Here is a 24,029-nt window from a genome sequence, read left to right as displayed (position 1 = left end):
CTTCATTTTACTTGTTTGCTAAAAGTAACTTTTGCCACCATGCCTCTTAAAGTGCATGTCATGGCCTCTCTCCAATATGATGAAAATAGAGTAGGGAATAAAAGAGAGACAGGAGTGAACTTTCAAGATAAATGTGTGTATAGTGGTCCCTTCTCCCTTATATTTGTCATCGTTTAATTGGAATAGAAAAGCCTAGAACCCAACAGGATATGCAAATTAACTCTGTTTTATTAATAACTGCTGAGACCTCCTTTTAAAATAGTTTCCTTTGAATAATACATTGTTTCTAATAACTCTAAATTGTTTAGATTCCTTTTTCGTTATAAAAATGGATTATTCTCGTTATATTAATTATGCATTCACTTAATTTGGCAGTTCACATTGATCATCTGCCTTTTTAAGTGCATTCCCTGTTAAGAGATGTGAAACAAAAAGAGACTTTCAGATTATATAAAACTGAAGTGTATTAACTATATCCTCATTGAACAAAGAACAGATTAACATGTTCACAAATATACTTCTATTTTTTACATTGTCTTTCACTTTTGAATTTGTGATAATTTCAGAGATATTTTTATAGATTTTCTTATCAGTTTCTTTTTAAGCAAGTTTAATTTGTTAACTGTTTTTTATCGCTTTTCAGTTTCACCCTCATCTTTCTGTTCACTGTTTCTGCAAAGGACTCTTAGTCCTTTTCAATGCCCAAATTTTCATCTAAATCTAGATGAGCATTTTGTATCTGTTTTGCTTCCAGAGATGGCTGCTTTACCACTCCTGTATTGTCACAGCTTGAAAATGGGTTGGAATTGCTATGGGTTAAGGATCAAAGTACACTTCACTGAAATATGATAGCAGTGAATTTTCAAGCATCATTTGTCAGTCTTTAAATCTTAAGCTTACATGTGTTAGTGAGTGTGAGAATTTCTTTATATTTACAGGTTATATTCAGCTTTTTTCTTAGATGTTTCTGCTTAGACTGAGATTCAGTAAGTGAAGTGCAGGGTGCTGGACTTCAGTCACAACAACCCCACTGTCGTGGGTTGAAATTCTTCTCCTTTTGTTCCTTTTCTTGGAATTTTTTCATCCCATTTGTTGCTGGGATACCTTGATGGCCGAGCCGCCTTGTTAATGGCCGGGTGATTGAAGGGACAATGACACCTATGGCCACACCCTAAATGGGGAGACAGCTTTTATGTGGTGGGGTGGGGATTGGGGAGTGGGGATTTTTTCGCGGTTTGGGAGAGAGGAGGGGKTTTTTCCTGCTTGCGGCGGAGTGGTTTGACTCTGCTGTGGCTGGCCGGAGGATTCCAGCTTCAGGGGGGTGAACTCTGCTCCGTCCCATCTCGCGGCCGCGGGATTCCTGCTCGTCTCTTTTTTGGAGGTCCTGGATTTCTTGCTGTCCAGAAGAGCACTGGCGTTTTCCGCTGTGAGTTTTGCAGAGAAACTTTTCTTCATCCACCTCTGCCATCTTGTATCGATCATCCCAGCCGCGGGAGATCTTGGCTAGCCGGGACCCGCACCACCACGTCCCCTGCAGTCTCCAAGGAGTCGTCGCGCCCTCCCTGCTCAGCCGGGGGCCAGCGGCGCCGCTGCCAACCAAACTGTAATCTCGCCAAGAAGGACACTGTTTCTATAAGGCTGTCACTAGGTTTGGACTGGGCTGTGTGTTGCATTGTTATTGCTACTTGTTTCACCTTGTTTTATATATATATATATATATATATATTAGTAAAAACTGTTATTCCTTTTTACCCATATTCCTGCCTGAAAGCCCGTGATTTTTTTTTCAAAGCTATAATAATTCGGAGGGAAGGGGGCTCATAGCCACCACTCCAAGGGGGGTCCCTGCCTTCATTAGCAAATACCTGTCTTTCAAACGTGGACACCCATGCAGCGCTACAGGCTGGGGGCAGAGTGGCTGGAAAACTGCGCAAATGGAAAGGACCTTGGGATGTTGTAGCAATGTTGTATTTTTAAGAAAGTGAAACATCAATCATGACTTGCTAATGAAATCTTACTGATTTCTTCAGGGGAGTTTTATGTTGATGGAAGAAATGTCACCCTAGTCCATAGGTTGGTTAGTGTTTATTTCTGTCAATGAAATGAATAAAACTTTACAAGCCATAATTCCATTTCTGACTGGCAGGTTAGCTAAATGCAATATATACCAAATGATAAATGAAACAGTGCATGGATCTGCTACACTGGGAACACCAGATGCTACGTGGTGATTTTGTATTGAGAAATTAAATTCCTTGATGAGCTGGGGTATTTCCATCACTAAGTCACTTTGCCAGCCTTCCCAATATTCACTTATAAACCTTTCTGCCAATGTAAGGGGTTTTGCCATTCTAAATCTTTTGGAAATTCTAACATTGGTATATAATGATTTTGTAGGGAAACTATAAATGAGTTTATGATACTAAACATAATAACTGTTCAGAATATGTGTGCTCTTTAGAGGAAGGGTCTCTGTCCTGAACATGTAGTGACATCAAATCAGGGTCATGACTTTGGTCTGTGGCTTATATCTGCTTCTACAATATCAGTGAATGTAATTCAAAGAAGACATGATTCCTAGACCTGAAACAGGAAGGAGATAAAAGTGTCTTGCAGAAAGACTTCACTAAGTTTCTGACCTTTCTGCTCCCAGAACTCTCTTTAATAACTTTAAAAAAGTCTTTAGCTCTATTAAGCAACAATATTAATTCCTTCCAAACTGAAGACAAAAAATACACCAGATGCTGACCTGTTCTGAACAATCTACCTATTATATGTCCCTTTTGTCACTCTCTAGGCTACTATTGTCACACATTAAAAGAACTTTGCTACAGACCCCTATAATAACTATTTTTTCCAAACTCCCTTTAGAACCAATCACTCAAGTAGAATGCAGTGGAATATTTCCAAACAAGCTAGGTAACTGACCTGAAATGCTGTGGAATTTCCATGTTTCTGGCTCTTCCCTTGGGTTTAGCCTTAAATCTAATCATTCTGACATCTGAAATACCTAGTTGACTCTGCTTCCTCAGCACTATATACTAGACTGCTCAAGAGATGTGATATAGATATTGCAGATCAGAGACAGGGTTAGAAATGTGTCTTTATGCTTCTTCCATATTGCCAAGATGTAGGGTTTCTGCAGGGACTGAAAAAGCCTGTGTGTGAACAATGCTGGAGGCTTCTTTGCTAATGGCCGTACGTTTTGACCTATGAGCACTATCTCATGATGATTTTTTTGTAGAATAGCATGAAGCTGCTACAAAAGTGTGTCTGGATAGTTCTTTTTCATCCAAATTTCACATTTCTAAACCTTATACATCACTAGGTGTCTGGGAAATTATATAGATCTTCCTCAGAATTTGTAAATCATGAGGTCCTCTGTAGTATATATTTTCATCATTAATCTTTTGGTTTGGTGAGAGCTTCCAGTGATCCAGATGTGGTCAAAAGTTTAGTCATCAAGTCCCAAACGTTTGCTAGTTAATCTTTTCTCTCTTATCTGTGATCATGCTCTGGATGACATCCAGTGGTATATTTAGTACAACTGCAACAGATGAGCTTTTCATACCAAGAAAAAGGCTAATAAAAAAAAGTCTTTTCCAAGCCAGTGCATATATTGGCATTGCAGCCCCCACTGACTTGCATAGTGTTTCTATATATTTTATTTGCATGGAATGATTTTCTCTCTGGGAACTAATTAAAGGGAGGAAGTCTCCAGAAATCCTTCCAGCAGGAAACAGATTAAGACGAAATGGGATATAAGGAGCAGCAAAAACTGAAATGGTGCTACCATTTAGGTGATTGTAATCTAAGTTGCCTTTGTTTCTCCTATCACATCCTCCACATTTGGCATGAAATTATGTAAACGGGCCTGGAAAAGCAGAATATTTAAGCAGAAATTACCTTGCTCTGGGAACTGCCTCTTCACAGCCAATGAATCTGTTTTGAAACTCTTAAACAGGTGTATTAGGTCATATCTGTTGACTTTGCATCTTGCAACATTGATTCATCACCTGAAATACTTTGGAAATCACCTTGCAGACAAGGTCTCTCCTCACTTGGTCCACCGAATGTAATTTAAATTTTCCATTTAGAAATCTTTGGTTGCATCAGCTCTGTAGCTCTGCATTGCCAGAGCAGAGCTGAAGTTGACAGTAACTTCAGTGATGGTTCTGCTCATGCCACTGAGAATATAATTCCGTTCTCAAGATATCGTCTGCATCAAAACCAAGATACAATGCATTGAGTCAGCTGGAATCCTCTCCCTATTCTGGTTTCAGGTGAAATTTGAAAGCACCAGTGTGTATTCAGCTTCAAATCTTCGATGCTGAATGTACTGAAAGAACTTCTAGTGAAATTTATGACAGATTTTACTTTTGAGTCTTGATAGAGCCACTTTTCATGTTGTGGAAGTAAAAAACTTTTGAAGAGGATAAGAAGCAGAAGACTTGGTGAGAAATATATTTTAAAAGAGGCAAATTCCTATTAGAATTGAAGTTTCTTCATTATTATTCAGAAGGTAGTTTATTCATTTTTGCTTGGCTTACTAAAGATATCACCACACACGTCTAAGTTATTGCAGAACCAGCAGCATTCTGAGAACAYTTAAAATGGTTCTTTTCAAAAGCAATAGCTTCAAGATGATCGATTTCAGAAATCTGCTCTGTTCTGGGACAGAGTATGTTTGCCAGTGAGTAAGAGAGGGAACATTTCAACTAAAGAAAGATTGGTGCAAATTGCACTATTATCTGGTAAATTAAGTAAATTACTCTTTTATCTAGTAAAATAAAAGCTCACAGTGCCTTCAAGGAATAGTTAAGCCCATTCTAGAGCAACACACTAATGCCTTTGTGCTCCAAACATAAAAGTTTTTTACACATAGATATAACCAACCAATTAATACCTTTCTTGTTACAATAAGGCAGCTGAACTTACAGCTGTTCACCAGTTCAGATGTATGGCTTTTAAAGTGTTGGTGGTGTGTGTCTTAATAAATGCTTTACAAATATTTGTGATCATTTTAGAGATACAATTAATTATAAAGTATAGAGAGCTGTGTTCTTTCATTTCTTTGGGTAATTTTTTTTTTTAATTTGGCAAGAGATGAAAATAAATTGTTATTTTCTTTTGCTAGGAACTGGAAAAATTTTGTACTTGTTTAAATTACATACATACTTTTATCTTACTTTTCAGTAGTTTGCCTATATTGCCCCAAAATGTTTTGATCAAATATAGACTCAAAACCACTGTTCAAAACCAGTGATGATTTTTAATGAAAAGGAAGTTTGAGCAAGGCTCCAGGTACAGAATTCAGCAGCTTTAATGCTATTTCTGAGTCTTAGCTAGTTAGGGGAAATGACTGAAAGGATTATGAAATAACGAACCAGTTCTCTGCTATCAAAGATCTTTAAAAACTCTTGACAGCACATTTACGCTCACCCCTGTGCTGTCTAGCAAGAAAGATGGAAAATTTTGTTTGAAATAGTAACATTTCAGGCAAAGAACAATGTTTCTGGAAGTCACATCTGAACCTGGGCTATGGATTTCCCACTTCCAGTTTAGAGGAAGAGTAATGAAAAATGTGCTTTCCTTTGGGCAGAAAAATGTGGTATTTGGAGCTTCCAAAAAGCAGTCAGGCTACCCTAATTTATATTATTGGCAAGAGTCGGAATCRTGACACCTGCAATAAGTAAGCTCTGTATGTGATATTGGGCAGTATGTCATAAATCATGAGGTTTGCCAGCTCCTTGACAGAAAAGAAAATCCTGCATATAAACTTAGACCCACACAAGTGGTTCCTGGATCTAGGGGCTWGTGGATCATACCTTCTGATCCACCTTCAACACCTTGCCAATATTACACCCTGCTAGTGCTCTTCTCTTGGGAAAACCTCTTTATGGCTTTGACAGGAAAGGTTCAGAAGTCTGTTTTTTTAATGAAGAAAGTGTAGCAGTAAACTGCCAATCTACTTCATTCTTGTATGAATGTAGTATATCAGATTAAAAGGAATGTCAGCCAATGTTTTCAAAATAGTATTTCTCTACTTAGGTGCTTTAAATTAAATTGACATGTGTGAAAAAAATTGATCTGCCTTTCAGGAGAACTTGGCAAATCAATTTTCAGCTGAATGTTCCCTCCTTGTACTGTGTCTGGCTGGGATAGTGTTAACTTTATAGTGGCCTGGATGATCCCTTGGTTTGGATTTGTGACTAAACAAGCCTTGATAATACACCGATGTTTCGGCTCTTGCAAAGTAGTGCTTGAGCAGTGTCAGGGCTTTCTCTTTTTGGGAGGGGACATGGCTTGGACAGCTGACCTGAGCTGTCCAAAGGGATAGATATAACAGTCTATATAACATCATGTGCAGCAATAAAAACTGGGGTAGAGAAAGAAGAGGCTTTGGCTTCTGAGGTGGCTCTTTGTTTGGAGACTGGCGGGGCATCAGTCTACCTGTGAGAAGTAGTGAGAAATTTCCTTCTATTTGCTGTTTTAGTTTTTGGGATCTCTTCCTTCCCCTTATTAAACTGTCTGTATTTTGATGCAGAGATTTTCTTGCTTTTGTTCTTCTGTTTTCTTCCCTCACCCTGCTGGGGTGGGTGGGGGTGAGCAGCTGCGTGAGTGCTTGGATACTGGCAGGAGACAAGCCACCACACACCTGTACACTCAGGTATTGACTTTTTCACCAGATTGAGAAAGTTGCAGTGAATTTTATTTGTAGCCCTGCAATTAAGGAAATGTTTGATAGCCTCTTATTGTGACAATAATGAGAGATTTATTCTCCTTATGCAACTAATTTGCTTAAGGAGCAGTTGACTTTATTTTTAAATTCTAAGAGGCAAAATATTTTTTCCTAAGTTAAGTATATATTTATTTGAGAATGATCTTGAATGTTCACTGTGCATTGAAATCGAAAACTTTGTATCTTCCTTCCCAGATTGAATGTATTAGTAGCACATCCACTTACCAGTGTTTCACTCTACTAATCCAGGGCTTTCATTAGTAAAAGTACCTTAATGTKCACAATTTATGGCCAGTTTGCTTTAATGTGGACATAGAGTTTAGGGATGCTCTTAAACCTCATTTGTTGGAAGAAAACTGAAACAAGGACAAGCTGGAATACGCTGGACAAGCGTATTTCAAAGATTTCTCTGTAAGGAGAATAGGAATTCAGCCCAAATTGAGACATATGAACTATTTTATTTGGTAGATTAACTTGGAGAATTTTCAGATTTAAATCTGAGTTTGTCCTGCTGTATATAAGGCATACCCTGATGTGGTATCCAAAAGAAAAAAAAAAGTTAAAAAAAAGAGACTTCAATGAAGAGTCTTCCACTAATAGTTCAACCAATGATTTATAATTCTGAAGACAGATTAATTTCTTGTGGTCCAAAGTGTTCTCCAACTGTGTTTTCTTATTATGTTTTTTCTCTCTTTTTATATATTCATTTGCTTATTTTTCTTTGTGTGAGAAAGCTTTTTGTTTGTTAATCATCTGTTTCTGAGCACAATAAGCACAAAGCAGTGTACTGCATCAAAGTGTGGCATGCATTAGAGTATGGATTTAACTAAAGCAAACAAATCTTATGCTGTGAATGCAGGAAGGCACCACAATGTTTTTACAAGCTTTGCAGATCTGAATAATTAAGATATAGGAGATTGAGTAAATAATTTGCCAACTCTCCTAAGCTGAAATATATCCACAGAGAAAACAAAAAGCCAAGAAAGCTGCCTTTCATCGCCTTTTATATTGAAATTATTCCTTCTGCAAATGTCTTTGTTGTACCAAAGCATCACCAGGTTCACGATGGTTGTACAGACCTTGCTAGCTGTGCTTAAGGGGATTTTTTTGTATAAGCATCTAGCAAGTGTGTGAGCAACAGGGAGTGCATGATGACAGGAGGAAAGGAAAAAGAGAAAACCCCTCACCATGAGAGGAAATCATTTGCTCATGGTGTGTTGTTCCTGATGAGGATTGTGGTTAGTGGTGGCACGTCAGAGTTTTGGTGGACCGATCTTACTTTACAAAGTGAGATAAAAAGGGAAGGGTGGGATACTTGAATGTATAATCACTATGCTTTAGGACAGCTTTCCCAAATGTAAAGTTATGTAAGCACAGAGATTAGATGGCTGAATTCCTTTAAAAAGTCGTTGCAAAAAATGGCACACTAAAATTAGGCATGAAAAAGCATTGAAAGGAGCAAAAATAATGTTGCTTAAGCACCTTCGAAATTATTTTTTTCATCTTCTTCAAAGGAAGACTGATAGAGTTCTACTGTATGTTACATGTTTCATTTTGAAACTACTGTACTTCAGTTAAAGCTTATTTAATGCTAATTATTCATTCTTACCGGTTCATGTTTAGTTTAATGATTATGAAATTTCATTTGTAAAAACTCAGTCACTTGATTTTAGCCATCTTTAGCCATCCTTGTTTAATGCGAGAGGTAAATATCATATAGGAAACTTGTAAAAAGCTACTTGTTAAGTTTCTTTTAGTGTTACTGAAATAAAATAAAAAAATACTGGTCCATTAAGGTATGCATACATACACACATTCATTATATGTATATAAAGGTTTTAAAGCAAATACAATTTAGAATTCTAAAGCTGAAAAAGTATGTTTTCATGTATGTATACAAAGATTTAACTTTATCTATGATTTTGAGCTATTCTTTTAAAATGGGAATGAATTCTGTTTGTAGATATCATTTTATTTCAATTTGTTTTTGTGGAAGCAAATATAATTTGTCMTTGTATTGGCAGAAAGACAAGTTCTCAAATGGCAGGATTCTTGGGGATTGGGAGTATTGTTTCTTGATGCCTGAGCTTTATTTTAGCAATCTGACTTTTCCTAAATATATTCCACAGATATTGATATTACCTGTCATATTTATTACAGTTTTTCTACATTGACTATATATTAAAGATATTGAAATGCAGAGCATATCAATAAATAACTAAACATTGAATCTGAGGCATCTGTTTTTTTGGTTGGTTAGTTTGGGGAAGTTTTGTTTGTTTTTGTGTTGGTTTTGTTTGAGTTTGGGCGGTTTGGGTGTTTTTTTTGTTGTTGTTTTGGGGGTTTTTTGTTTGTTTGGTTTTTGTTCTTTTTTTTTTTTTTTTTTTTTTTTTTTTTTTTTTGGTTTTGGTTTTTCTTCCTTTCCCTGGCTATACAGTCTGAAGTATATTACATCAGTTATCTCCTGTGGTCTCATGTTCATGCACTCCATTGCAGGTCAGTTCCTCCTAGAAGAATCCCGCCTGATCGAAGCAGCTGAAATGGCAAAAAAAGCAGCTGAACTTGATAATACGGAGTTTGATGTTGTTTTCAATGCAGCCCATATGCTCAGGTTAGTGCTTTTACATCTACCTCACTTGATTTTTCTCTTCATTTGGAGGAAAAAAGTCTTTATAGCCTTCGCTTTTTAAAGCCCAGCAACTCTTTTGAATAATTCAATATTATTGCTAATAAGATACAAAGAAGTAGAATGAAATTGTTGTGGCATGTATCACTTTCCATTTCTAAAATTCTAAGTATTTTGTCTTAATTTCTTACCTTCAAAGGTTCTGTTCACAAGCAGGTAATCCATTTTGCTTGCATATGAGAATAAGTGTTTCTTTGTGAAGAACCTTCTGCAGGATCTCTTTTCACCTGATTTTTCAAATTTTAGTGTGCATAGCAACTGAAAAGAGGAGACCATATTTCTTATTTGGATGCAAATAAAGAATATTGAAAATTTCTATTAATATCAGTAGGGAACACTATGATAATTAGAAATCTAAATATTCCCAGACTATAATGACTTCGAGAGTCATAGGAGCACTCAATGGTATTCTCAGAATCTGTGATTTAAAATGTGGTCTTATATTTAATTCTGTACACTCTGAATAGAATAAAACTTTAGACTTCTATTTTAGCTTTTAAAGCTGTGAGATCTGGTTATTCAGTAGCATTAATTTCTGTCTGTGAGTTTAACATTCACATTACTGTAATGGGTATCCTCCATGCTTATTTCTAGGATAACTATCTAATTATTGTTGATTGTCCACTTAACAGCTATAAGGATACTTGATTTCATTTAGATGGTATCTAAGCATAGAAAATGCATGAAAAAGGAAATCAAATAAATATACTTCATTAGCATGAAACAGTTCTTGTGATAATTTCTCTGATGAAGATACCTTACTAGGCTGCTTTATGCTTCTATCATTTTAAATTAAAAATGAAAGAAAAAGAAAATAGTATAAAAGATAAGGTAGAATCAGCTTCAGGCAABTGACCTGTGTTTCAGAATTATGCTTTCTATACCATGATTTTGAAATAAGCTCCCAAACACCTTTCTAAAAATAACTCTTAACTGCTTGTAGATTAGAAAAGAAACCAAGACAAATGACTCATTGATAAATAATAGATTGACCTGACAGAGGTGTATGAGCTATTTTAAGGATCCTTCCCTTCCTCATGATTATGTTGTGAATGATATCTCTCAAGATATAATTCAGTAATTTGAAACATTTAGATTAATATTACGAATTCACAGACAGAAGCATAGCAAGATAGGCATGACAGGTGAATTTAGAAAGGAGGGGTCAGATTCCTGGTTTTAGTGAGTGTTGTAGAAGATGATTTAGTGGTTTGATTGTGTATATTTTAAAATGTGCTGGTGTCGATCAATACTATTTTAGAAATAGGTTTAATAAATCCCCTGCTTTCTTTGTGAGCACTGAGTTAAGCATTCTAGGTATTTCAGGGACATGTATTTACATCTGCATATGAGTATTTTTTCACTTTTAAAGTAACAGCTATGCTGCTGTGCTGTCCATCAACCGTGGTTATCCTGCTTGATCTGGTTGGGAATGGAATGGTTTTGGGAGGCCTTGACAAGCAATGAGTTCAGTGATTCTTAGCTGGATTCTTGATTTTTACTGTAAGTGAAAAACCAAAACCTTTAAAAACAAAGAAAATGTCCCAAACTGAAACCCTTAAAAAAAAATAGAAGGGAGCCTGCTTTAGTTTAATTAGAGTCCAGTGTACTCCTTTAGGATACCCAGCTGATCTAATTTTTCACTTAAATACTCAGCTCTCTCTGTGGAAGATTATATAGTCTTCCTAATACTCTCAGAGATTCTAAAATGGTCTGGCAGATTTAGGAAAAGTCAGGGTGGCAAAGTTGAATTCAGTGCTGACAAGTATTTGCTTAAAGTTCCATGTGTTAGCATCTGACTGATTTTTGCTAAAAGGTTAGGGTTTTGTTGTCTGTCCTTGTTCACTGCTTTACTTAGCAATTGAGTCAAATATATTGCTTCCATAATACTTGTTGGACAAGGGCAATGTATATTCATTCATTGTAACAGAGCAGCTGCAAATCCACCGTGAGTCTGGCTCTACAGAAGCAGATGATTTTTAGAATCTTTAGGACAATGGAGTGCTGAGGTGAATCCAAGAGGAAAACAGAAACCAAGACACAGAGGAGGATGGAAAGAAGGGASAGTACTCCAACTGGCACAGAGTGACACAGCTAGAAACTGAAGAGTGAAGGCAGTTGTAAATGAAAGGCTGACATAGTTTCATGTAGATGACCAACTGCTCTTTAGATACCCTGGAGAGCTATAAAAACTGACTGGTAAGTAAGAATTTTGAATGAATTGCACAGCTGTGATATAGAAAATACATTAGAGAAGTTCACAGAGCATGAAAATTAAATGACTCTTGTGAGAGAGATGGGATAACTATGTGGTAGTTATTAAGTTTTTTTCTAAATGACTTCTGTAGCATCCTGTTAATGCAACGTGAGATGATTCAAATAATCTGTGAGGGTGAGATATGGGATAAAGGCAATTAATTTCTTTGCAACAGTCTGGTAACTTTTAACTTGCACAGTAGTTGCCTGTAAAATTCATTTTCTCAGGAAATTTGTTTTCCAGACAGCTTTCTTAAAGGATCATGCCGCTGTTTAGATGGTTCTTGAGACAGTATCTGGTGATGTGTTTTATGTTTGTAGTATGCAGGCTGCGGTGGCTGGAGCTACAGTGTTAACAAGGTCTGAGCTCACTTTGCTGCAGTGTTAACAGGGTCTGAGCTCACTTTGCTCTTGCAGGCTGGGGGAGCTGCCAGCAGCCTGGTTTGCTGTGGGCTTGAGAGGGATTGCTTTTAGAATGAGGGATGGCAACCTGGTGGCACTGACATACTAATTGGAAACAGGAAAAGCTTCACCTTGTCTCCACATGAAAACAAATTTAGGAAGAAGACCTATTTGTTTAAAAGCACATTCTGTAAGAAAAACTAGTTTTCCCATGCTTTTGTAAGTGATTGTTTTGGGAAAATCTCATATGACATGAAGTTTCAACATGTTTATGGGCTGTTTGGAAACAGAAGTCTAAATTAGAGCAATACTGCATGATATGGTCTTCATTTTTCAGTGAATTTCTGCAAGAGTATTTTGGCTCTCCACAGTACACTGACCAGACATGGAGTGTAATTGCTGATACAGTATCATAGGCACAACTTAACCCTATATTCTTGTCTGAATGGATTATATTAATTTTTTAATTACTATCTATGTGCTTAGGTATGTATGTCTATATGGCAAAGCATATAGTCTACATAAATTTTAAAAAAAGTGGATGAAAGGTTACACATATAAAACCTGATTAAAATGTTGTTGTTACACAAAAAGCTCCATTAAGAATGCCATGTATCAGCATTTACTATTTTAAAATAGGAATTGCTGAAAAAAGTCTTTGTAGGTGGGCTGACACCCATGATTTTACTGTAAAAATCAACAGTCTGAATCCTTGTACCAAGGAATAGGCAGGTTAAAACTAGCCCTTTCCCACTCACATATATCTAAACCAGTCAACATTGGTGGTGCTTTTCTCTTACAACAGTATTTTTTTTTTTTCCAGTAAACAATGTGAAAATTCAAAATGAATGTAAACTGATTATAGGTAGGTGTCAGGAGAATCTAAGGGTGATGTGTTGACAAGCACATTTATGAGGTGTCACTGTCAGTCAGCTGGAACTAAATATGGGGAATTGGTTGCTCTAGAAGCTCATGCTAAGAAATATGAGAATAAAAAGCAGAAATATTTTTTCCCTTACAATGGATCCTGGTTGTTAGTGGGGAAAATCAGGTGCATTTTCAGGGTCAGTCCTCATAAAAAGATTTAGGATAGAGATTAAAATATCACTCATAACTATGAAAAAGACTCTCTTCTGAACTTCTCTTTTCTCCCTTTCATTCCTCTCTGTTTTACAGTCAACATTTTATCTAATATTTTACTCTAATGTTAGTTACGTTACTTTATTAATAGTGTCCTGCCATTATCTGACATTGATCCAGATCTCTTTACTGCACAGTGGCATAGGGTTACTGCAATTTCCTACCTCTGTGCCTTTTTCTCAAGGGAAAGCTGTTTTAGAGCTTAACATAATTATTTCTAGCTTAGATTTGCAGTGAAAATGGGAACCAGAATTCTGCCGCACCTTAACTAAAGGAACACTTGCTGAATGCCCCAAAAAAGGAGCTGTCGTTTTTCTGACCAGGTTGCTGTGTGGTGCATTCATTTCTATAAACTGTTTTTAATGGAGAACTGTTCATTCAAACTGATTTCAATTTAGCAATTAATGATCCATGTTTCAGCATGTACACGTGGCAGGAAAGCAAGCCATGTATTTCCACTGGGCTAAAAGGGGGACAGGATTTTAATGTGTTCYACACTCATGTGCCAGCAACTCTTTTTGAAGGTGAAGTATATAATTTGTATTTGCCTCTTGGGTAAGACACCTTGTTTATTGTATGTTATTTCACTTCTTTCAGACGTGATTTGTGTCCTGATAGTTTTGTGCAAACAGGGGGGAAAAAAAGCTCTGTAACATGTTTCATTTTATAGTGCCTTGTTGTAAATCCTGAAATTCTTAAGTATGAGATTTTTTTTTGCAGTCATTTGAAGTGCTACTGATGCCTAGCAGGAGTGATTCAGAAGCAGGTTGAATTAATATTTTTAGACATTCAATCATTTCTAACCACTGCAACCGCTGAGTCAATGACATGTGTGCAAAGTAATTTAAAACAGTTAACAGGTATAAACCAGGTTCTACTTAGAAAATTGTTAGTCATGAAGTGGTTTCAGTTTGCACAGGAATTATGTGAGAAACTTCAAAGGGATTATACTTTCTTCCTTTCTTCTCCCAAGGCCAATAGCTGTCAAAATGTGTTGATTTGGATTAATTGCCTATCATGTGTTACGTGGCTAATGTTTAAAATTTGGGTGAATAAAAACAAAACTAGAACATAATTTGTTAACAAAGCATGTAAAGGCTCATGTGATAAACAAGGTAAAATCTCCAGATACAAGTGCTCAGTTGATTGATACTTTTTGAACTAGTAACGGTTCTTAAAAGCAGAAATAAAAAGGAAAAAGAAATCAAAGAGCCAATTTGACACGTCTTATCCTTGTTTTCTAATGTTTCCATTTTGTATCACAGAAATGCATCAAACACAAATACATTGCAGATCTCCTGTCCTAACTCTCCTATGAAAGGACTTAACTCATTGTAGGAAAATAGCAAATAATTTTACTAGAAGATATGTAGCCTGCCTGAGAGTTCTGCTTGGTTGTTCTTACAGATTTACCATCTCTCTCGTGACATGTATGTGATCAAATGATATTCATTGGACCAGTAGCCAAAATGAATAGTTGAGGGAAAATTAAGAATGTGGGGACGAAAGGGGAAGAGAGGAATTTGAGACAAGAGATTAAAAGGGCCTGTTGAGACAAAAACATGTTTGGATTTCTTTGGCAACATGCTGCATTTTTGTTTGAGGACTAAAAACTCAGGAGAAGAAATAAAAGCTAAACTACTAGGAGCGTGTAGACGGTCTCAACAGTAGTAAGAAGAAGAAAAAGTGTTGAGCTGAAATTGCCTCAGGCACCCAGAAACTCATCTTATTCTCTTGGGTTATAAGGATTTAAATCCCGTCACAGAATGATGTGAGTAAATGTTGAAATCAGAACTCTTTCCTCAATCATGGAAACTTTGCTTTCAGAAATCTATGTTCTCTGACTTTTTTTTCCTTTTCTTACTGGAATTATAGTTGTTTTGGCAAGGTGTAAAGCGAGAAACTACATTCCTGTATATGATGCAGTTTCAGAATTTAAAGTATGTCTGATTACAAAAAATGAACCACATTTTCTTCTGTTGAAGACTGGTATGTCTCTGTTTTTGCCTGAGATGAGTGTTCAGCCTTCTGTATTTCTTTCAATTGTGTGCTAATATCACTTCAGAACTAAAAAGAAAATGAAGTAGGCAAAGAGGATTTGTGCTAATGGAAATTGTGAGCTATAAGAAAACTTTTAGATTTATGTATTTTGTGCATTTGTTAGGGGAGTGTCTTTAACCAGCAAGGAGTAGTTGCAGCATTTGGGTTTTAACTATGCTTCTTTAGGTACGATTTCCTTTCAACCCAAGAAATGTGAGGTGTAACTCTGTTCTTTTCTCTCCTGATAGACAAGCCAGTCTTAATGAAGAGGCCGAGAAGTATTATGAAATGGCAGCAGGATTAAGACCTAATGTAAGTACCTTCTTAATGATATCCATTAATTAAGTTGATGAATGTGCTGCAATACTGAATCCTTTGTGTTGAGGAGAACTTCTTGCTGGAGCATTTGATCCCTCAGCCTGTGTTACATGTGTTCTTTTAATGGTTAAATATTGGGTAGTCAGACAAAGCTGTTCATTTGTCAAACCAGTCACTGTACTTTCAAGTTGCCTCAGCGAAGTTRTCTAGCCATAAGTCTTACTTGGCTGATGTACTTGGAAAACACTTCTCGATTTAGATTTATTTATCTACGTTTAAATGTGTTAAGTTTGAAAAACTTTTCCAATTCCATCTCTTTTCACTAGTAAAAGAGAATGAAAGGCTATTCTTGATCCACTGTTTAAGTAATTTTTAATAATACATTTATGGCATTTCATCTGTCATGAACTTGTGGTAAATATTATTCAATAAACTTAAAGATATTTGTCTCTAATGTAGTTGTATATTAACAAAGAAATACTTATTCTTTGAAGCAGATACATGTAGGAGTAAGTGACAGATTTTTTTAAAAAGGAAAGCTCATTTCCAATTTACATCAGCAATTAAGAAATATTTTTACTTACCATTTTTTAATTAATTTTATATTTCCTTTCAATTGCCATCACATTTTGTGGAAAAAAAAAATCATTAATATAAATGGGGCAGAGATAACACTTTGTGTAGCAAGAAATCAAATCCTGGAAAATTTCTGCTACAGAAGTCTTCAGTGCCAAATTTGAGGATACAAGTCAGCAAATGCAGTAAAAAAAAAAAGGAAAAAGGCAAGTAAAAAAAAAAATTGAAGACACAGACCTAAAAGAGTTTTCAGACCTAATAAGAAAAAGTAAGATTCAAAACAAGTTAACAAAATATAATCCAAAAAAAACACAAAATAGCTTACTCACATGAAATTACAGACTTCCACACTTTTTCCTAAAAACTGTCAAAAACCAGCTTATTTCATTACTTCATACTTTGTGAAATAATAATAAAGACTTCGTGATTAATAATGCTTTCAGATGCAAGACTATTTTGGCTTTTTTTTTTTCTGAGAGGATACCTCAATGTTGAAAAGATTCCCTTAATTGTCTGCAAATTGGGACAATTCCTTTTCTCTTTTCTACAGTTCATTGAATGCTCTTAATGTTTCTCAGAACCTCAGAAATAAGTTTGTTGTGTATAACCATATGTGTATATGGTTATATGTGTGAGGTTTCTCAGAGACCTTTGAAAGTGACTGACAGCAAGCTCATAGCAGTGGTACTCTAAAGGTTAGGTATTTCTGATTATTAATGATAAGCTTTACAGGATATGAGCAAAGTATCCTTTTTGAAGAATAAGATTGTCAAAACAATTTATTATATAAACTTCATTCTAACTTTGATTAATGTCAGTAAAAATCTAATAGGTACTGGTTTTCAGCTTTCTTCGAAAGATAATTTCACTCTAATGTTCAAGATGATAGTTTCATTTTCTACCTAAGCATGGTTTGCACATGGTTCATGGCTTTTTAAGGATATTTTATTGATGCAGAGTGGGAAACTTGTATCCATTTTCACAGCCATTATCAAGTGTCTGACTTTTCCAAGGGTGTTTCTCATAAAGGTAAACAAAACCAGAAGTAGTCACACATACTTTTCTTATTGTTATTAGCTATCAAATTTGCCGTAACAGTTTCAGACTGGGAGGAAAAAAAGCCACTGGAGAAGGCTTACTTGTTAGTAAGCAATTTAATGCATACATGGTAAGACAGAGGCTCCCCATCTTTCCAAAGGAACATRGAATGCAGGTTAGTGAAGAGCAGTGTACTTCATGGCTCCATCTGTACAGATGAATTAAATGTAACCCTTAAATGTACCCAGAACTATTCTCTAATGCTGGTTGAACCGGCTGCTTAGAGTGTGTCCAGGTGTTGTCCTAGAGACTGCAGTGGCCCAGTCTGGAATAGGAACCATCCTCACAGCCTGAAAATGCCCACAGATGATTTTGTTATTTTTGTATATGGCCTGTGTATCCTCTCACTGTCTTATGAGTATGAAGGATCAGCAAAATTATATGAGTCAAGRTAATAAAGAGATATCCTTAAGCAGAATAAGTGCTTGAAGGATTTTTGTTTTAATTTGTTTATATCCATCTCTAATGGTCTAGAAGCACTTTTTGACAGAAAAGTCAAAATACCATATGTGTTCATGTGATGTAAAATAGGGATACCTACCATTCTGTGGGTGTATACACATACCTATATGTATATTTGTGTGCACCTCTTTAGCTTCTGAGGTCTGTTCCCAAAATGCCTCTCAATGAGAATACTGTGGCAGCACTGAAGTCTCATTCTATGCAGTGAATCACCCTTGTTACTAGTATAGGTAAGTGGTCAAAGTGTCTGTTTAACAAGAATCTTCTTTCTTCTGAGGCTTGAGACACTACCTTGTGATATGAGTGAATTATGGATCAGCATACCAAGTAAACTTACTCTGCTTTTTTTTAGTATTACTTATTTTCTTTGCTTCCCCAGTCACTTAGCCAGATCCCAGGTTGAAGATCCATTGCTCTGTTATACACTTCTTTCTTTTGCTGTGCCAAGATAATTAAATTATCAGTTATTCTTTAGAATTAGACCAACACCTGGCTCCTGAGTATTTTTCAGCTAGCACAGCTTGAAACAGAACTCAGATTTTCACGCTCTTGCATCCGTTTCTTTACAAATATAACACATTGTATAATAACTGTAAAATCACTACTATAAGATACCGTCCTTGACAGCAATGAGAGATAAACTCAATCTTTTACTGATTGTTAGTGAATTTTTTATGCTCATTTAGCTATCATGATGCAGTTTTGTTCTTGACATTCTTCGTTTTCCTTTTGCATCCCTTTCTTTCATTTCTCAACTATCCCTGTTGCTTTTGGAATGATGCAATACTTCATTCACATCAATTTCTCATCTACTCCCTCATGGATAAGCCCTTTGGATACAGAAACTCCTCTGCTGAGCTTTTCTACACCCATGTCCAGTTTAAATGATCATCTGAGTTACTACTTTCAGAGATACTTAATTGGCTATTTTAGTGCTTTTTCAGACAGCAGTCTCCACTCTTTCATTTGTCTCCTAGACAAGCGCTTTTATTTTACTGTCTCAGAATGGGAGAACAACAGTGAGCAAACAATATTGCCTGCATGTCTGAGTCACATTCTCATTCAACTGATCCATTTTTAGAAAAGTTGTGACTAAGGCAGCTAAAAACATTGCCAGAAGCACAGTATTCAGTTACAGAAAATGTAACTTCTCTGAAAAATGCAGGGTCTTGTTTTTAAGAAAGCAAGCATTAAAAGATTTTAGTTTTACAGTATTAGGGGTGATTCATCCATCACTGAATTAATTTGGAGAGGTCTGAGAAGACAATTTTTTTTCCTGACAAGCTTTGTTACACTTAATAAAGTATTTGCAAGAAAAAGATACACAGTAAAAGAATGACTGAATATAGCAAAGGTATGTTAAAATGTATATGCCCATCTTTGACGAGAAGCGCCGGGAGACAGCACACAGACCACCACAGAATGATAGGCTGAACTCAACTTTATTACATCAGAACACGCCTTTTATAACTGTGATAATGAACCTCATGAATATTACAAAATCACAACTTCTCATTGGAGAACATTCAAACAGCGTCACTAACTTCCTTATAAGGCAGGGGTATTGCAATCAGTCGCAGGTGTTGCATCAGCCATGTGTCCGTTGCTATATGATCTAATGGAGAGGGGGCAGGAGCTGCTCGATGTTACATCAGCTCTACTGTGGTTGGCTGCTGGTTCTGTAGCTAGGCAGCTTCATGCTGCCTACGTGACCCTTGTCACGAAGCCATGCCATGGATATTCCCCACATCTCCCCCGTTTTCTTTAGGCAACGATAAATTTGCTTGAAAGGCCCGATGCAACAGCCGATTCAACATCCCTTATAAACAAATCAAGAAACAAGGTCCAAAGAGCAAAACTGACAGATACTAACACATTGCTTAACAATGTGTTTTACAACACAGTAATTTGAAACAATACAGAAATAATTGTCTTAGCTCCACAAGGCTKTTATACCTTCTGCATAGTTATCAAAATTGTGATGTGATCACTAAGTGATAAATATGACATGAAGGGGTACAATATCAGTGGTAGAAAGAATCCATCTGGCCTAGCATTCGAGATTTAGGACCCGAAGGCCACTATGGCCAGCAAAACTTCACTGCACCCAAACAAAACAGAAAAAGCGCATGTATGTTGTTATGGAATAAGCAGTAATTCCGGTTATACTAGATAGAATTGCTTCACTGTGTGAAATAAACAGAGGTACAAATGCTTTGTAGGATACCATTAAGACATAAAATGACAAAATAAATACCAAAACTCTTATCAGTGTGAAAGAGTAATTGGGTTATTATATAAGCTAGAGTCTGGCAAAAAGGGGGCCTCAAAAAGGTCAGAAGTTCTACAATTAAGTGCCTTTTCAGATTCCCAATTAGACAAGAGACACCACGCTTTCGATACCAGGAGGATGGCTTCGACCTGGACTTGACCTATATTTATCCAAACACAATTGCTATGGGCTTTCCTGCAGAGAGGCTTGAAGGAGTGTACCGGAACAATATCGATGATKTAGTAAGGTTTTTGGATTCAAAGCATAAAAACCATTACAAGATATACACTCTATGTGCTGAAAGACATTATGACACTGCCTTTCTGCAGGATTAGATTCATCACTGGCCATCACAACACCATTTTTGTCTAGTGTCATGGGACCATTTCCATTTTCCTTAGAACTGACCAAACTTAGCATTGCCTTCCTTCAGAATGTCATCACTTAGTAACCCTCTTGACATTAATACAACGAAGACAATCAACCAACTTTTTCCCATCCCTGTTATCCTATAGTGATCAAAGAAGCAAAAGGAACAAGCAAAATAGCATCAATGAACTCCAAAACAGTAACTGTAACAAGGTTACAACAGTAAATTTTTCAAAACAATAACTGAAGTCTGTAAGCTGTCACTGSTCAGCGGCAGGGACAGGGGCAGTCCTTTGTGCTGTTTCTTTAGATGATTCTCTGACGGCTTCCAAAGCAGCTTTTGGGGACTGGCCGGGTCCCACAGCTGGCTTCATCCAGCAAGCTGGAATCCACCTAGAGCCTGTCGGGGTAGAAATGCGCAAATATTCTCTGCCCTGAACGATACCTTCAGTTGCTCCCTGCCAGATAYCAGTCTGTGGGTCTCGACCAGGTCTCATAAAATGCAGTAGCTTACAACTCAAGAAGCAGTCTTTGAATCAATGTGGATTATATTCTTGCAACTCTCTTCTACCCTAAAAAATGCCTTTGTTATTTAAGTTAAGGAAGCAAGTGTATCTAATAAAGGAGGGCTGAGAGAATCAGTAATGTGCTGCTATAAACAGCACACAGAACTGCAGCCCATTTTGCACCTGCTGCAATAGTTAAATCACAAAGCTGTTGAGAAAATAGGGGTAGAATACAACTCACTTTGAGGTCAAGTCCATAGGGGTAAGAAGTTTGGCTCCTTTTGTTCACATACCATACCCATAAGAGTATCACTTTTATGTCAGAGCCATGTGGTAACAACCAAAGCTCTTTCAAAGATACTTCAGAAGCAATTTAGGAAACTCAACTTAAATACTGCCCTCATTGCGGATATACAGACAACTGCACCTTTCTCGTGCTTACAGCAGTAAAGGCAATTCACCAACACTGGGCAAATGTTGGCATGAGGTCTCTTGTCTTCTCCCAGTATTCAGTATGGGCTGAAGTATACAAGCCCACATCCTTGGGAGATGATGCACTGTGTCAACTCTGTATGGCATTGTGTTCTATAGACTCCTAAATGTTAAATCCCAACATTTCAATTCTCTGTGTCATCTCACACTGGTATAGACCCACACAAAACCCGTTTTTCTCCATGGTTAAGACGTCATTGCTAGATTGAATATTATGATTTCCCAACCTCACACTGTTCTTCTATGTGTGATTTGCGATCTTAAATCTTCTGAAATACACAGAGCAACTTATCTATTTTCTTATAACTCTTGGGAGCAAAGCCCATTCATGTTAATAAGGCAGACAGTTAATGCACTTGTATCCTGGAGCAGCAAGCACTTCCAGGAGAAGAACCATACCTCCTTTCCCAAAGTATAGCATTGCAGATGAGAAGATGCAATAACTACCAAAAACCTAATCACAAAATACAAATACAGAAGCAACAGAACGCTCTTAATAATACTAAAAGACAGAAACAGACTGTTGTTAAAGGAAGTTTCAAGTAATATTCCAGATCCAATTTCAATCCTATTCACAGGGGAAAATGCCCTGCGATTAGGAAGAGAAGCCCATACCAAAGTGTATTTTTAATAACATACGGGCATGGTCAACAGATCCATCCTTGTGACAGCTATTTTCAAAAATAAAAATCCAAACAGAAAGACATCATTCTAATTATCATTCATATTAAGATGTGCAATGCTGGAAATAGCTGTTTAGTTCGCTGCAACCAACAGACACGATGTGCTGCATCATTTGTGCTCCATACTATGTGTATGCTTGTTAACATCCCAGTATAAACCCTGCTCGTGAAATAAGGTATACCGAAAAGCAACATGGTCTCTGCAGAGGTATGGCATTTCTGAGTCCCCAGAACCTATAGACTTCTGTTGGTCCTGACCACAATGTTTTAAGGTTCTGCTTATTTTAAGTTTCAAGATCAAGCTTATATCATCAACCAGTTCACACTCCCCTTTTTAAAGCAGAACTTTGATCCTGTAATTGGGAACTGGTTATACAATGTGAGATACACTCTCTAAAATAGACTGGTTCAAACCATACCACAGAAATTGTCAATCATAGAAATCCCGGAGTATTATATTCCTTGTCTGATCAGGTAAACACCAAATTTCGTGACAACATGAAGAACACTGTCACCAAGACAACTAGCAACTAAGAGCTGTCAGCTCCATTCAGTTAATTTTATCCCTAAAGAGAATTCCTCTCTCCAATAAGATCTGTGCATTTTGGTCGAGACAAACTGGCAGGTTCTGCCCACGTGAACAAATGATGTTTTTAAGTGTCAATATTACTGCAGGATAGTTCAAGGCCCCGGTGTATGAAGAGGGCAAGTTAGAAAATTGCATTTSGCAATTTTCGGGGAAGAGGAAACTCCAAGGGAAAAGGATTCCCTCTCCACTAAGGTAGARTGGGATCAGCACCTCCAATCAGGTGGTCAGATAAGTGACCTTTTGTAGCCCAATATATATTCCCCCTCTGAGTCTCGTAAAAGACTCTGAGTCAGGCAAAGACAAGCAAGCATTTTGCAAAAACACAAAATTACTTTTCACAAAGAGAATATTTGGAAAGATGTTTCTGTTATACAAATGCTTAGTGTTTCTGATTACAATGGTACCTGTATCACCTCTTGAAACCAAAACACCTTTTTACCCATGCACCTTAAGGATTGTACCATCATCAATGAAAGTGTCAATATAGGAGATATCAGTCTCTTGACAGAATATCTGAAGTTCTCTGCAATTGAATTAAGTTATCCTGTATGTGAGGAGGGTGAGGTTGATAGTGCCCTCTTGGTGATCCTCACGTGGTCCTGCTCCACTGATGCTGACCTGGGTGTTCCAGCCACCGTCACCTTGGTCCCTTTCGCTGGTACCTAAAAGAGTCCTGTGGAAAAAGAAACACAAAGACATCCCCAACCCCAGTACAAGGCTAAGCCAGATAGGCCTCCATGGGGTGCCCTGGGACAAGGTTGTGGTGCCAATTTCTGCACCCAGGAGCTCAAAGGCACATTTTTTCTAAAGGTACGCAGGATCCCAAGGGCACAGGCAGACCTGACTTCTTGGGCAGGAAAGCAGAGACAACTTCATCTGTTTTAATAAAAGAAGGACTTCCAACGCAGATGTTCTATCCTCTTTTAGAAGAGATGTGGGCAAGTTCTCTTCTGCATTATGTTCACCCATTACTGTTCTCCCCGAGTGTCCGTCTCTGCAGAAACGCTCTGAATAGTCCGATAGAGTTATCTGCTTATCCACCTCTCCAGGAAAATCCCAAGATACCTGAAGGCTTAAATGGTGTTGTTCTCTTAAGCAAATACTCGTACGAGATGTTTGATCTCCACAGGGAGACAGTGTCTCATCTGGCTGGCTTCTCATGTCCTTAACCCGATCCTGTAGAATCTGTTGGAAATTCCTGTTACCTAAAATGTCCTCTTTCAGTTGTTTTCTTGACATGTAAATATTGTTTAGTCCCCTTTCTGCATTAGCTCTCAGAAGGGACTTGTATTTATTCTGGAGCTCCTGCAGTTCCGCATCCTTTTCTTTAGTTATAATATTAGCCCTCTCAAGCTGTAACTTCTTAAAATTGTCACTGTCTGTCAGTTGCCTGGTGAC

The 24,029-nt window shown here is 37.1% G+C and overlaps 1 protein-coding gene across 1 annotated transcript in view; it reads left to right on the top strand.

The window, feature by feature from the left end:
* The first annotated feature begins 7,893 nt into the window (after nucleotides 1-7,893).
* The window catches only part of LOC130583539 (protein O-mannosyl-transferase TMTC2-like), a 36,949-nt gene continuing 20,813 nt past the window's right edge, over nucleotides 7,894-24,029 (top strand). Inside the window, exons 1-3 of the mRNA XM_057382973.1 lie at nucleotides 7,894-8,029; nucleotides 9,239-9,353; nucleotides 15,515-15,578. Of these exons, the coding sequence (XP_057238956.1) occupies nucleotides 7,894-8,029; nucleotides 9,239-9,353; nucleotides 15,515-15,578 (315 nt within the window). The remainder of the gene's footprint in view (nucleotides 8,030-9,238; nucleotides 9,354-15,514; nucleotides 15,579-24,029) is intronic.

This window comes from Malurus melanocephalus, unplaced genomic scaffold (assembly GCF_030028575.1).
Source record: "Malurus melanocephalus ecotype Western Australia unplaced genomic scaffold, MMel_1.1 scaffold_596, whole genome shotgun sequence".
Taxonomy (NCBI): Eukaryota; Metazoa; Chordata; class Aves; order Passeriformes; family Maluridae; genus Malurus; species Malurus melanocephalus.
Note: the sequence above shows the minus strand (reverse complement) of the source record. Positions and strands in the feature narration are given on the sequence as shown.